Here is a 14,798-nt window from a genome sequence, read left to right as displayed (position 1 = left end):
CCAACATAAGGAAACAGCTGAAATGCCCATTAAAAGATAAATGAATAAAAAGATTGTATATACATGCAAAGTAATACCATTGTCTTAAAAAAAGAAAAGGACGTCCTGCCAAAGGCCACAACATGAATGAACCTAGTACACATTGTACTAAGTGAAATAAGCCAGACAAAGAAGGACAAATACTACATGACAACATTTATGTGAAGTATCTAAAATAGCCAGATCAAAAAAAAATAATAATAAAAGTAAAGAAATAAATACATAAAAATAGTCAAATTCTTAGAACTAGAAAGTAGAATGATGGGTGCCAAATCTTGGGAAATGGGAAGTTTCTGTTCAACAGGTATGAAGTTTCAATTATGCAAAATAAGTAAGTTCTAGAGATCTGCTGTACAACATTGTGCCAACAGTAACACTACTGTATTGTGTGTTAAAATTATGAGGGTAGATCTCATTTTCAGTGTTCTTAAAGGAAAAAAGAAAAGAAAATACTTATAAATTCTGTTGAAAATAAAACTTTATATAGAATGAATTGGAGAGGAACATCAAAATCTTTAAAAATAAAACGATATTCTCTTCTGACAAAGTCTATTAGTTTCTATATTCAAGAAATTAGTATTTAACAATGAATGTAAACTTGTTCTTAAATTTCTTGAGGAACACATGATATTATATTTACCTGTGTATTCAAGGTGAAATCCTGCAGCAGAAACACTGATGTCTGATTGAAAATTTAGATATAGATTATTAGATGTACTATTCAACAGATGGGGTATTGTTGTTCCTGAAATGATAATTGAAAAGGCAGGTCAATGATCACATAATAAAGGTTACAGTAAAACTAAATCAGTTAACTACTAATCAGCCAATAGATTATCGCTGAAATTACGTATTGGTTAAATGTTCTTTCAGAAATTTTTTGATAAAAATATATCTTCCACATTTCTTTTTCATTTTATTGTTTGTGACTATCTCCTAAGAGATAGTCTTTGGATCACTTTGGGATCACTCTAGAGCGCTCCCTAAAAATAGGCAGAACAAAGAGCTGGTTAAAGCAGTAAATTTTACAGTTCACCTAAAATAAATGTTTTTAATTTCATGTGGATTTCAATTTTCCATGCATGAACTAACGGGAAACTTAATTGCAGGTGATTTTTATAGAATAGTAACTTAAGATTATGTGTGGATTCAGAGGATGTATTTATTTATTGTCCTTTTTATTTTACATATATATATATATAAAACACACAAATATATTATATATGCATTTTATGTTATGTATGCTTTTCTATGTAGTTACTTACTTACTTTTATGTACTTACTTCTATGTATTTAAAGTACCTTGATGTATCTTATATTCTGACAGCAAAGCTGGTAAGTAGTGTTTGAAAAATCCCAATTATAAACTAGTGTTAGCCATGTCTCCCAGCAAATACATTATAATGATGTACTTCTGAATTTCTAAAGGAAATCAACTTGACTTTGTTTGATTACTGAGTTGAAAACATAAAATATCTGCTTGAACCAATTACTTCTTGACTATTTGACATTGAGTAATAATTCAAGATCCTTAAGATTACAACTCAAGCAGTTTCAAATGACAAGCATAAAAATAAGTGTCAATTCTATGTTTTTTTTTAAATTGTTTTAAGATAGCATATTATTTGATAGCATTGCAAAATTTTTCTGTAACAGTTACTTTATACTTTGTACAACCCTGTGGACCTTAACCACTCACTGATCCTTCTATAAAAGAATTCAGGACTAATTCATTATAGAACATATAATTGCTTTGTTTTAGTTTTCAACCTGTTATCTGGCCATAGTCTCCTTACTGAATCACTGAAGATAGAGGTAAACTTGACCTGCCCTTAGCCTCCTAGAGAATCTTAGCGATCCAGAGCTTTGGCTCTGGAGCCACACCAGCTAGGTTCCAGTCTTATTCTAACTGTACAAACTGTATATTAGCTGTACAAACTCAGGCAACTTAATCTCTCCGAGCTTCAATCACGAACCAGAACTGCTAGAAAGAGCAAACGAGGAAATGGATGACAAGCCTCACATAGAGCTAGCACTTGGTAAATCAATAGTTGTTGTCACTTTTATTATCATCATTGTTGTATTCGTTACTAAGAAAGTAGAAACACCTGGGTGGCTTAGTGGGTTAAATAAAGCCTCTGTCTTCAGTTCAGGTCATGATCTCAGGGTCCTAAGATTGAGCCCAGCATCGGGCTTTCTGCTCGGCAGTGAGACTGCTTCCCTTCCTTTCTCTCTGCCTGCCTCTCTGCCTACTTGTGATCTCTGTCAAGTAAATAATAAATAAAATCTTAAAAGAAAGAAAGAAAGTATACCTCCAATTTATTCTACACAAATGTATATTCAAAATGTTAAGAGATTTCTTCCAAGAAAGACTTCTACCTTAATCTATATCTAAAATACTTTCTATGACTAAACCAAGTCACTCCTACTCCAGGTATTTCTTCTTTCCTTTTCTCCATGGTGACGCTGAAAAACTGGGTATCATACTCTATTTTAAAATCTATTAAAAACTTAAAACCATTCACACTGATTCAAGTACATCTGAAAATAAGAAGTTGGTGGTTAAGCTATGTTCCTCTGTCTATAGTTAAAAAGTATAATAAAGTAAAAATTAGAGTAAGATTTGACTTCACTTTTCATACATTGGAAAAAGCTGTTAGATTATTGCATAAATTACCTTTAAAAACCTTAACAAATTTAAAAGCCTTGTGGTCTTGGTACCTGGGTATATAGTAACTTTATATAAGTTTATTAACTTCATGGACATAATTTTATATTCTCTTTATTCTCACTCAACAGTACCCTGTAGCATTTACCATGTTGTTACACAGTCTCTAAAATTATTTTAATGGTTGGGTAACACTCTATTGAGTAGATAGAGCATAATTACCAAGCACTGTCTAAATTTTAACTATTTAAGGGCACACATATTATTCTTGAACCACAGCTCAGCTGAAAATATTACTATAAAGGCATCAGTAAATAATTACATAAATATAGTAAGAATATAATAAGGTTTTAAACAGCAATTTCAATGTCATTACTTTTAATGCCTTTCAAACTTCTCACCTTATAATTTAGCTCCCTGTGTATAGTTTATAACAAGCAATTTAAATGGCCAAATCAGAGTTCTAGGAGCTCTTTTAAAAAGAGAGAGAGATTTTTATATTCCTAATTATATCTCTATTTTAATTAAGCTCAGCTCTTCTGTTTACCTGAATAACTTCCAAGTCGTGGAGCATTGTTGTCTCCCCCATCATAGAAGTCCAGAGAATCCCAATTATGTTCTGTAGCAAAGCTCACAACTTGCACCTGTGAAATAATACTTTCTGATAAGAAAACATATTTCTAACAAGATACTAATATTTCCGTCCTCCCCACCACATTAAAAGAGCGAACTCTGAGCTGGGACCATGTCACTGTGGCCCTTCACAGAAGGATTTTAACAGAACTGATCTCTGCCATTGCGGCACTAGTTTACAGGAGCGGACTTTGGTGAGAAGATCTGATGGGGCACCTAGTAGTGTTCACTATGGGTATAACACTGATAATGTCTGTCACCATCTCAGAGCATTCTCTGTGGCTATGGGTTGGGGGGGCGTCTGGGTGGCTAAGTTGCTTAAGCATCCGTCTCTTGATATTGGCTCAGGTCATGATCTCAAGGTCATGAGATGAAGCCCCACATGGAGCCAGTGTCCATTCAGCATTGGGCAGTCTAATGGAGTCTAATGGGACACCCAGTCTAATGGAAGCATTAGACTCCTATTAGGGAGTCTGCCTGTCCTCTCCCTTCCCTTCTGCCCCTTCCCCCATTCTTCTGTTTCTCTCTGTCTCTATAAATGCAAAGTAAATAAAGAAATAAAATCTAAAAATAAATAAATAAATAAAAGCTTTGGGTTAATTAATGTCTTAGTGCCAGGAATCCAAGTGCATGTCCTAAACAACTCTGGTTAACTTATATTTTGGAGTTTTAGATTCTTGCCAGTTTAACTAGGCTTATACTGGATGTATTTTATTTTTCTTTATTTGCTTAATCTTTGCTCAATTTCCTTTCATTAAAAAAATTAACATTATCCCCTATGCACATTTTTAATAGGTCTCAATATGGATGACCAAAATTATACTCAATAACTCATTTGGGCACATCTTTTAAAGATTATTTTTATGAATGGAGTCATAATAACTAAATTACTGTGAAGGTCCCTAAAGTTGATAAGGGAAATGCTGGAGTACAATTCTCTCCTATTAAATTTTATTTAAAGAAAGAGGCATGTGTTACTTTATCACCCTTCACTTGGCACAGCTTGAGGTTTGCAAGAACCCACAGGACCCCCACAACTGTGGATGTGATCTTTTTTCCCTTTTTGGAGTATATATCTTACTCTTTTGGAGGAAGGGAAGGACTAACTCTATTAAAATAAATTTGTATAGCTAAAGTCTATTATAATTGTAAACACTGCACTCACTCACTAAATAATTGTAACAATGATATTCATTAAAAATTTCTTATCCACAAAATAGACCATCATCATTCTTCCCGTCAAGTGAATGCTGGTGCCTCTTTTCTAGGGGTGTGTGCCACATGGCAACAGATACCCTGCCTGTGTGACAGGCATGAGGCCCAATGGCAACGTTCCAGGCAGGATGAAGAATGGAATTAAAGCTGTATGATTGTAATATTATCACTACCTCCTTAAACAATGATCAGTTCTCTCTTCATATCTGAATTTTCTTTTCCTACAATTCAGAGGAAGAAACGATTATAAAAAAAAGGAAAAGAAAAGAAAAAAAAAGTAGGGATTCATGCAGGAGTTGACATTTGAGATAAGCTAAACGTATTGAGTGGTTTTCCACTGAAAGAAATTTCTGAGTTATAAAAATGTAGAGGGGGCAAGCCATGAGGTGGATTTAGTGAACCATTGGTAATCCAATTTAGCCACAGGAGGAAGTATTTACATATGAGGAAATATGCATGCAAAGTTAGGAAAAGCAGAGAAAAGTTCCAAAGAGTCAGCTTAGTGGATAAATACAAGAGACTGTGGAGTGAAGATGCTTGGATTTGCAGCTTCTTGGCTCCCTCCACTGGCTACCATGGGATCCTAGAAGAGCTGTTAATCTCTCTAGGCCTTCAATTACTCTTATAAATCATTGTAGTAAAGGTACCTAATTCATAGAATTGTTGTAAAAATTAAATTAATTTTAGCTGAGAATAGTGTCCAGTGTGTATAAAGGATTTAATATATCTTAGTTGTGAGAGAGATTGGCCAAGAGGCTATAAATACTGAACACCACCACAGTAATTATGTGACTGAGTAGTCCGCTGAAGGTTTTAGGAGGAGCAAAATCTGAACTGCTTTAAGTACTGCACGGCATTAGATGAAAAAAATATAAGTGAAAAGATGATTTCAGCGTCCACTGCAATAGTCGGTGTGAGAAACAATGAAAGACTGAAGTAGGTTGGAAGCAGGAGTAGAAAGGGGGAAAGAGATGTCACAGGTGTTGCTACAGGGGAAATTACTGGATTTTGTATAATCTGAATAAGGGAAGGAAGTGAGAGGGAAGACTAAAGAATAATTTATCTTTTTTTTCTGAGCTATGGAGATCAGAGGGGTGGTGAGAACAAAAATGAAACATCTGTAAGAAAGCCTATTATCTTCATGAGAAGAAGAAATTTTGTTTAATTCTGGATACATATGTATAGCAGACTGAATACTGGCTCCAAAAATATCAGGTCCGCTCATCTCTGGTGCCTACATATATTGCCTTACAAGGAAGACAAAAAAATAAAAAATAAAAAGCCTTTCAGATGCAATTAAACTAAACATCTTGAGATAGGGAGATTATCCTGGATTATTCAGAAGGGCTCTAAATACAATCATAAGATAGATGTCAAAGGAGATTTGACACAGACAGAAGAAAAGAAGGCAAGGTGGCCATGCGGGTTAAAAAATGGAGTCGTACTGTCAGACAGCAAGGGCTGCCACCAGCCACCAAAAAGTTAGAAGAGGCAAGGACATGTCTCCCCTAGAGCCTGGACAGAGGGAAAATTGGAGGGTCAAAGCATAGCCCTGTCAGCACCTCAGTTGCTGCTCAGGAAAACTGCTTTGGGACTTCTAGTTTCCAGTATTCTGAAAGAATAAACTTCTGCTGATTTATTTATTTATTTATTTATTTATGTAAACTTCTGCTATTTTAAGCTCTCATCAAGTGCATGGGAATTTGCTGCAGCCACAGAAGACTAACACAATTTGCCACTTGGAGTCTGGGCACATTGTGAATGTAGTTTGGCATAATAAACATAGAAGGTGTGGGAGACTCAAGTAAATGACTGAGGATCCACAACGACAAAAAGCCCAATATGAGTCAAAGTAAAAGATTTTTTAAAAAGCAGCTATTCATTCAGCCTTAAGAAAAATCTTGCATTCGATGGAGCTGTCCATCATGGCAACACGATAGCTTTATGAGGTAATGAATTTCCAATCACTAAAACCAGATATTCCTCATATAGACATTCAAATCTCATTTTAATTTGCTTGCTAGATTATATTAACTCATGATGATCATTCTACAAATTGACACAATTAAGTAACGAGTGTTGTTTTCCCAAGGTTATTCACATAAAGAGTGTTCTTCTGCTTGATAACTCTGTTATTATAGCCCTTTTGGAATTCTCCATCAATAGACTTTACTAAAATAGACAGGCAAATGAATACACTAGTCCCTACAAACTTCTCATGTAAACCTAGTATAACAAATCACTCCATTTATTGAAGCTATTTCTAAAGATAGCTCTATCACTCTATATTATCTGGACCTTTTTCAGCATATTTGAATGTTTCTTCTTTCCACCACTGGTTATGCCATTTCATCTCAGAGAGAATTTGATGAATATTCATATAATTCCTAATTCACCCAGATATTCATCCTAACTGGATAAAATAAAATAAGCATTGCTTTAAACCTGCTATAGTAGTCAGGTAGCTTTTAGGCAAAGTTAGTAAAATTTCAAATATAAATCACATATTACATATGTTGTGCATAGGTTATATAATTTCCTATGATTTAGGAATATGTCTAAAATTACCATACATATAAGTGGTTAATTAGAAGAAAAGAGTTTGGCAGTCCTTTAGAGTATTTAAAATTAAAAACCTAGTACACCTCACACTCTGTAAGTCTGATAAATAAATGCTCTGTTAAATTCATATCCTGTTTTCTAATGTGTAATCATTAAATAAAATGCTTCCTCAGTGCAAGATTTTATAGTGTTATTAATATTAAGAGTCCAACTTTGAGCAGTGTTGGGCTAGGACAAGTGATACACAATGTCCTTTGTCTTCAGAGGTCTTAGTTCATCATGCTGCCTTAACTCCTTAAAATAGTCCAAAACTCCACTGCTTGGGGAGGTATTCATTTGTTCATTCCAAAAATATTTACTGAGCGTGCTAGCTGCCAGAGCAGACTTAGGGCCCTCATGAGCTTACGGATAATTAAGTAAGCTATAACAGTAAAATGTGATGGGTGTTATAATAAAGAAATTACAGGGACCTATGAGAACATACAGCATGGGACTTAACCTTTTCTCAAGTTTATGGAAAGTCTTTCACAGGAACTGTTTTAAGTTGAGACAGAAATGATGACTAAGAATAAGCCAAATAAAGGAAACTCAAGAAGAGTGTTGCTTGCAAAGGGAGAAACATGCACAAAGGCCCAAAGGGAAAAGAGAGCTTTCATAAAAAACTAAAATAGTGTAAACAGAAGAGATAAGAAATGAGGACAAAGCACAAAGGCATAATCAACTTGTCAAGAAGTTAAGGATAGAGGGTACAGTTGAAGTATTATAAGCAGGAAAGTGGCATTACTGGGTTTTGAATTTGGGGTTATTCTCTTTGCCCTCTGAGGAATAGATTGGGGGAAAAAAAGAACCTGAGAGAAAGATGACGACCACCCAGTCTTAAGCGGTAACAATTTGGATGGAGAGAAATAGACTTATTTGATTTATGAAAGACAGACCTGACACTGACATATTTCATTGTATCAAGTAGGAGAAGAAAAAAAAAATCATCAAGATTTCTGGCTTCTGCAACTGAATGGATGAAGGATTCATTCCAAGACAGAATACACTAGAGAAGTTCCATAATAATGAGAAAAAATCACGAGGTCAATTTTGAAAGGTTGAATTTGAAATTTCAGCAAGAAATTTAGCTGAACGTGCCCCGTGGGCAGTAAGATATAAGACAGGCAACTTAAGTGAAAGGTCTGGGTTAGATATTTAGGTCTGAGACCTAATATTTATTCAGTTCTTCATTAAAAAAAAAAAAAATGTTTTCTGATGGTCTATTATGATGCAGGTCCTGGGGATCATCAGCCAAAGACATGGAAGTAGATTAAATGGCAGAGAGAATAGTGTAAGTTAAGATGAACTAACACCACACAATCTCTTAAGCGCTGTATCTGATGTGGTGAGTAGAAAGACAAGACCATGTTCCTAGATAGAGAATGAAGAGCTTCTGATATAAAAAATAAAACAAAGTCCAAGAGAGTATTGGTACCGTGAGAACTAAGGAGGAAAAAAAACCATGTTTTAAGAGTGACAAGAGAAGGGACGCGATTAGAATGCTGCTGTCAGAATAAGTAGAATGGGCAAAACAACGCATTTACTGACCTATAGGTCCTCAGTGGTTACTATGAGTGGCTCGTTTAGAGCACTGAATGCTAAAGCCACATTGCAGGGCTCAAAAACAACAAAACAAAACAAAACAAAACAAAAAAGAGATTAGAGGGGAAATGCTAGGGTTTGCTTTTTTATTATTATTGTAAGCTGAGACAGAAAGGGACAAGTTGATAATATTTAGAAGCTCTAGGATAACCTTCATAAACTCACAACTACATGAAATAGCAAATATTCTATGAAGGTTCTAAAGTTATCACCTGTTTTCAGATTTTCTATACAATCTGGAAAATGGACAATTCTAAAACCTTTGTTCGTTCTACCAGTCATGAGATAGGATATACTTGTTTTCCCAGAATTTTACAGGTTGCCCATAAAATGGTTGCACAGCTAGGAAGAATAAAAGCATAGATCTAAGGTCTTTTCATTTTTTAATGTCCTTTAAAACACTGTAATACATTTCATATCTTCACATTGGTTTATTGACTTATTTTATTCTTAGCACCTGTCAAGTGATTTTTTTTTAATTTTCTGAAAAATTACAAAGATAAATTCAAAAAGGTGATTTTTTTAACTAAAAATTATATTATTAATTTCAGTTTTAATGAATGATTTCTTGGCTGTTTTCCATAGCTAATAGATATCTCAAGTTTCCAGAGGAAAACCTTATGACTCAGTTGGAGAAGTAATCAAGTTATTTTTATGAAATATAGATTATATAATATTTTGTGAAGAATAATTACCTTCCATGGAATATATACAGACTCAGGAGTAAAATGCCATCAAATTATCCAGAAACAACCTCCTTCTAAAACAGAGTAACAAGTCAAATTTCTCTTCCCCAGTTGCAATAATATGCTATATCATGTTGATTACAGACAAGCATCCATGTGCCTTGCTAACAGAGAACTGATTTTGTTCAACTAAATGAGGACAGTACACATCAGAGGAAGCCAAGCCCCTTACTTAATCTAGGTACTTAATATTGATTTGTTTGAGCCAAATCATAATAAATCTTTGCTACTGGCCAGTAGGAATGGATCTGCTTACAATTTTGATCAATAGTACAGCAGGTAAAGTCTACCGGAAGGATTTCTAAAAAAAAAAAAAAATTTTAACCACTGTAAAGGTATGTAAGATAGAAACATTCCATTTTGGCTGTTGCCCATTGCTGTGTAAAGCTGTTACGTCTAGAGCTTCTGTAGCCATCTCAAGATCATGAGAAAAGAAGCTTAAGAACTAAGTCAACATGCTAAAATGGCAGAGAAGAGAGAGAGAAAAAAACCTGGATCAAGGACACACAACTAAACTTCTGAAATAAACAACCTTTACCCCATGATTCCATGTCATGTAGAGCAACATATTTTTTCTTACTGCTTATGTCTTCTTGAATTGGTTTTCTGTTTTTTGCAGGTGGGAAAATTAATAAGTATCTTTCTATTCACGTTCAACCATGCCCGTGAAAAGCACTGGCTAAACCTTTAGAAGTAACCTGCAACCTGTCATTTCTGAAGAGGATTAACTTCAAACATACAATGAAAAGGAGAAAAATTTAAATTTCCTTACTTGAATGCCAGCTCCCTCTGGCACTGTGATCTTCCATACGCAATTCAGATTGTTGTCATAAGGCTCAGGGTATCCAGGAGACAAAATAGTCCCTTTGCGCTTAGTTAAAATTCCACCACAGGGCACTAAAAGTAAAACAATTCAAGAGAGGGAGTTAATTCTAATGCAAAGGATTAAAATAAGAGAAAAGGTCAGAGATAACATCTTAGACAGATACTAGAACTGCAAACACAGCCAAATCTTACTATTTTTTAAAACTCATAAGAACAATGAAAATTAAATCTTTCTCCCTAAAAACTTTTAAAAATAATTAGATGACATGAATGAATAACCTTACAATGGCATATCTAAAGTCATACAACTATTAACTCAATAACAGACTATCACCTCCAGTACTAAAAAGTGCAATGGTACATTTGCATTAAAATCGCTCATGTCTAGAAATGGAATTTTTTGAAGGATTATCTTATATTTATGATTTTTTTCTATATGCATCCTTTAAAGAGTAATAGTGAAAGACCCCTCCCCTGGAAGATAGATAGGACAACTAACCGCTTGTTTGCTTTTCTGTGAACCGCTGGCTTTTAGGCGTAGATTAGGTTATTAATTGCGTGATTAATTGCTCTTTTGCCCTTCTGTAACTGTTTGGCTTATAGAAATAATAGAAGACGCCATGATGGCATTCCTACCTTCCCCCTTCTTGTTCCCCCTCCCTGCCTCTCTCCTCCCGCGCACGGGCCCTCAGAACCAATCAGCTTGTTCCCCCTTCCCGCCTCTCTCTTCCGCGCGAGCGGGTCCCCAAAGCCAATCAGCAAACTCCACGTATGCCTTTTTCAAAAGTTCTAACTGTCAACCAATCAGTTGCGTCCCACCCAAAACTTGTTTGCACCTGTCTATAAAAATCCTGCACCACCCCAGCCAGGTGTGCTCAGCTAGCAGGAGCTGCTGACCACCCGCAGGCGCGCGCTGACCACCCGCAGGCGCCTGCGTAACAATAAAGAACCTCTTGCTGATTGCATCCAGTGGCAGTGTTGGATTCTTGGGTAAGGGGATCCGCGGGTCTTTCATTTGGAGGTCCCACCGAGATCATCGGACTCCTGCCCAAGGATCCAACCGACTCCCACTGGGAGGTAAGCTGGCCAGCATTTAAATTTTAATAACTATGTGTTTTTGTCTCCTGTCTCGTGCTCTTGTTTGTCTCTCGTCTTGTGAGGCCTCTGTTCTGCCTGTTCTGCGGGTAGCAGAATAGGACTGTACAACAGCGCGCGTTGTTGCTCTGTATTCTGTAGGCAGCTTGAGAAGGAGTTGACGAACTCGGACTTCTCCCCTGCCACCCTGGGGGACGCCCCAGGGATCTGTCCGCCACAGAGGAGCCTCGTGGTTCCCCTGGGCTGGTTCTGTCCGCCGCAGAGGAGCCTTTTGGTTCCCCTGGGCTGGTTCTGTCCGCCGCAGAGGAGCCTTTTGGTTCCCCTGGGCTGGTTCTGTCCGCCAAAGGGAGACCTCGTGGTTCCCCTAGGCCGGTTGAATTTGTATTTTCGGTTTTGTACCGAAATCACGCAGCGTCCTTCTTGTTAATTGTTTTGTGTGTCTTGCTTATTGTCCTTGGTGTTTTCTTTGACTCCGAATGGAGGCCAACAATGTATGTCTTCATGCATGTCTCCATGTTATGTCTTTAAATGTGGATATATGTTCCTTGTACTGGTCATGAAGGTTACATTCTGTTTAAGGGGACTCTGGCTTTATTTCTTTCTGTTACTCCTAATAGATGTGGGGGCTTCTCCCTCACTCACTTCCCGTGTTAATGGCTATTACTGGAGCCAACTGGGGTTGGTCTAACTCGAGACAGAGACTATAAGGAATATTCCCAAGCAGCTGCCGAAACTCTTTTTGTTTCGGGGAAGTTTCCTTGTGTTCTCTGGCCTGACTTGGACTGCCTAACCCCTCCCCCCTTGCTGGTGGGACAGCATGGCGTCTGCTCCTCTGTTGGGGCTTATGAGCTCTGAAACCGGGAATCTTTTCTCTGCCTCCTGGCAGCACTTTGTTTCCTCTGTTTTCCCCTTCTGTTTCTGTACCGTACCAATGTGTGTGCAGCCTGCATGACTGGCCTCTAGATCATGCACCACGGCTCCTTCTCTCTCCACTGTAAAGGAGCAAGAAGAACACCCCTGGACCTAACACTCCCCACTCCAGATCTTCCCACGCATGTCTCAGGTAAACATTCAAAGTGGAGTGGGTCCAGGTGAAACGTAAATCACTATTGGAACTAAGTTAAGTTTGTTGGTTTAATTAAGACCTGTCTTTTAAGTTATCAGCAGTAAATGTGAAACTTTGAAGTTTACTGAAGGTCAGATAAGCTTGTGTTACTTGTTAAAATTTGTTAGCAAAGAAATGACTAAACTGATGGTTAATTGTCTATCTCAAAGTTCTAATGGGTAATTGCTGAAGTAGCTTTCAAAGTCTTTGGTAACCTGAAAGTTTTCAAGTTTTGCTTGGATGACAAATGGAATTAAATTGTGGACATCTAGGTCTTAACCAAACAGGATAAAATGCTAAGTCATAAATTACTGGATGTAGGTTTGTGCTTTTGACTTCTTACTGCAAAGAAACTAAGAGTATTTAAATCTGTTGGTAAACTTTTTTTCCACTTAACTGATTCATAAATTTGCCACCTGAAGAATTCTGTTGTAACAGTTGACAATTGGTTAATAACTAAAGGTGTTTCTAAGAATACAAAGTTCTGCTTAGTGTGACTAAGACTGATGGAAATAAAGGGAAACTGTATGTAGGAAAGTAGGAGATATGTAAGAAAGATTTAAGGAATGGGAATACATTTTGTTGAAGGTAAAGAAAGATAATTTTGTCCTAAATGAGATGGTTGTTTAGAAGGAAGTGGCTTGGGACAAAACCTGAATGCAAAGGAAAGTTGTAGGTTTGTGAAGGGAAATCTTCAGAAAAGAAATTTTAGCTATGGTCAAGAATGGATTAAGATTGAAATGAATGGTTTTTAAAGGTACATTGGTACAAGACTGAAATTCTCTGTTCAAAAGGACAATGTTTTCTTAGATCAATTGATCTGCTGTTAAGAAAATGTAAATGGTTTTTTCTTTGCCTGCCCAGAAAAACGAGTTTCTATGTTCAGTTTTATCAGGTGTTTAACATCCCTAAAGCATGTGCTTTAGAACTTTCTAAGATTTTAGCAAATGTTGACAAGATTTAAGTTGTAAATCTCTTTAACTCAGGTTAAAGGTATGTGAAGTTGCTCATGAAGTACTACTGAACCAATGATAAACCTTGGGTTACATTTGGGAAAATGCTATAACTATTCTAGAGATTCTACGCACTTCCTAAAGTTTAACGTTTTGAGAGATCATCGCTTGATACTGTAATTATGGAAAAGTTATGTATCACAGAAATAACCTGATTTCCTTGCAGCTAAATTGTAAACTCCCGTGTCTCTTTAGCTCTAACCATATCCATTCTGAGTTTTTGTCATTTATAATTGTTTTAATTCTCTGGTAAAATGAGTTTTATCTTCAAGGAGATTCCTATAAAGGACTTTCAGGACAAATACAGATATTTGATATGCTTGAAAATCCTAAAACTGAAATGGGTAAGAATTTCCAAAACTGACTAAAGCTGCATTCACCAGATTTAGTAACATGGGACTAAAAGATTATAGTGTTGTGTCCCTTAATGTTTTGTCTTTAAACATTGCTGGTTCTCTCTACTATTTGCTCTTACAGACTAGGGATACTCCCTCCTAGTTATCTGTAACTTATAGAGATGTAAAAGTGCTCAAAGCATTCACCTTCTCTCTCTATCTGAACCCTCTGAAACCAAAAGATCTCAGTAAGTATTCTTTCTTCCATGGCAATCAGTCATTTGCATAAGTTCAATAAGAATCTGTTCTTGTAACAGGAAAGAATTGGAAACTGGTTATTTTACCAAGGCTTTGACTGGGATGTCATATTTGAAAAGACTCAGATATGACCAGACAGCTTTAAGGAACTAAGGTTGACTTTATGAAACCTGGAGCCATAAAGCCCCTTGGGACTGTTGGCCTGATACCTTGCTTACAGAGTTCCCAGCAGCCCCACCAGGTGAGTAAAGAATGTCACTCCTTGGTAGGTGCAGTCTCGGGAAGAGGAATTCGCCCAAAGGCATTGCAGGCATGCCTGATGGCAAGTACAGGGCTTGGCTTCTGGCCCGGAGAGGCTACTAAAAGTTCAACCTAGAGATTCCTTATACAAAGTTCCAGCAAAGCAGATTCTAAAAGATCTATTGATCACAGTCACTGTTCTTGCTGAGCTTATGTAAATAATTAGGCCAAGTTTGTTAAAACTGGACTTGTTTCACAAGTGAATTAGTCCTGATTTGGCTATCTCTGGAAATGAGGGTTATTTTAGAGAGAAAAATTGTTTTAGTAACACAACTTTATGAATGTTGAATCCTAGATTTGATTGTCTTTAAATGTTTACCTAAGCTAAACAATTTGAGGTAAACTTCAGAGAAGTTGTACAAT

General features: G+C 36.5%; 1 protein-coding gene across 5 annotated transcripts in view; it reads right to left on the bottom strand.

Annotated features, from left to right (window-relative positions):
• Nucleotides 1–14,798, bottom strand: part of CSMD3 (CUB and Sushi multiple domains 3) — a 1,245,805-nt gene that overhangs the window by 151,731 nt on the left and 1,079,276 nt on the right. For all 5 annotated transcript variants that reach the window (XM_082720053.1, XM_082720054.1, XM_082720055.1 and 2 more), the window contains 3 exons: nt 10,277–10,401; nt 3,255–3,351; nt 680–784 (listed from right to left, as the gene is read on the bottom strand). In XM_082720053.1, the coding sequence (XP_082576179.1) occupies nt 680–784; nt 3,255–3,351; nt 10,277–10,401 (327 nt within the window). The remainder of the gene's footprint in view (nt 1–679; nt 785–3,254; nt 3,352–10,276; nt 10,402–14,798) is intronic.

This window comes from Mustela nivalis (genome assembly GCF_964662115.1).
Source record: "Mustela nivalis genome assembly, chromosome: 2".
In the NCBI taxonomy this organism is placed as follows: domain Eukaryota; kingdom Metazoa; phylum Chordata; class Mammalia; order Carnivora; family Mustelidae; genus Mustela; species Mustela nivalis.
This window is presented reverse-complemented; position numbering and strand designations above follow the sequence as displayed.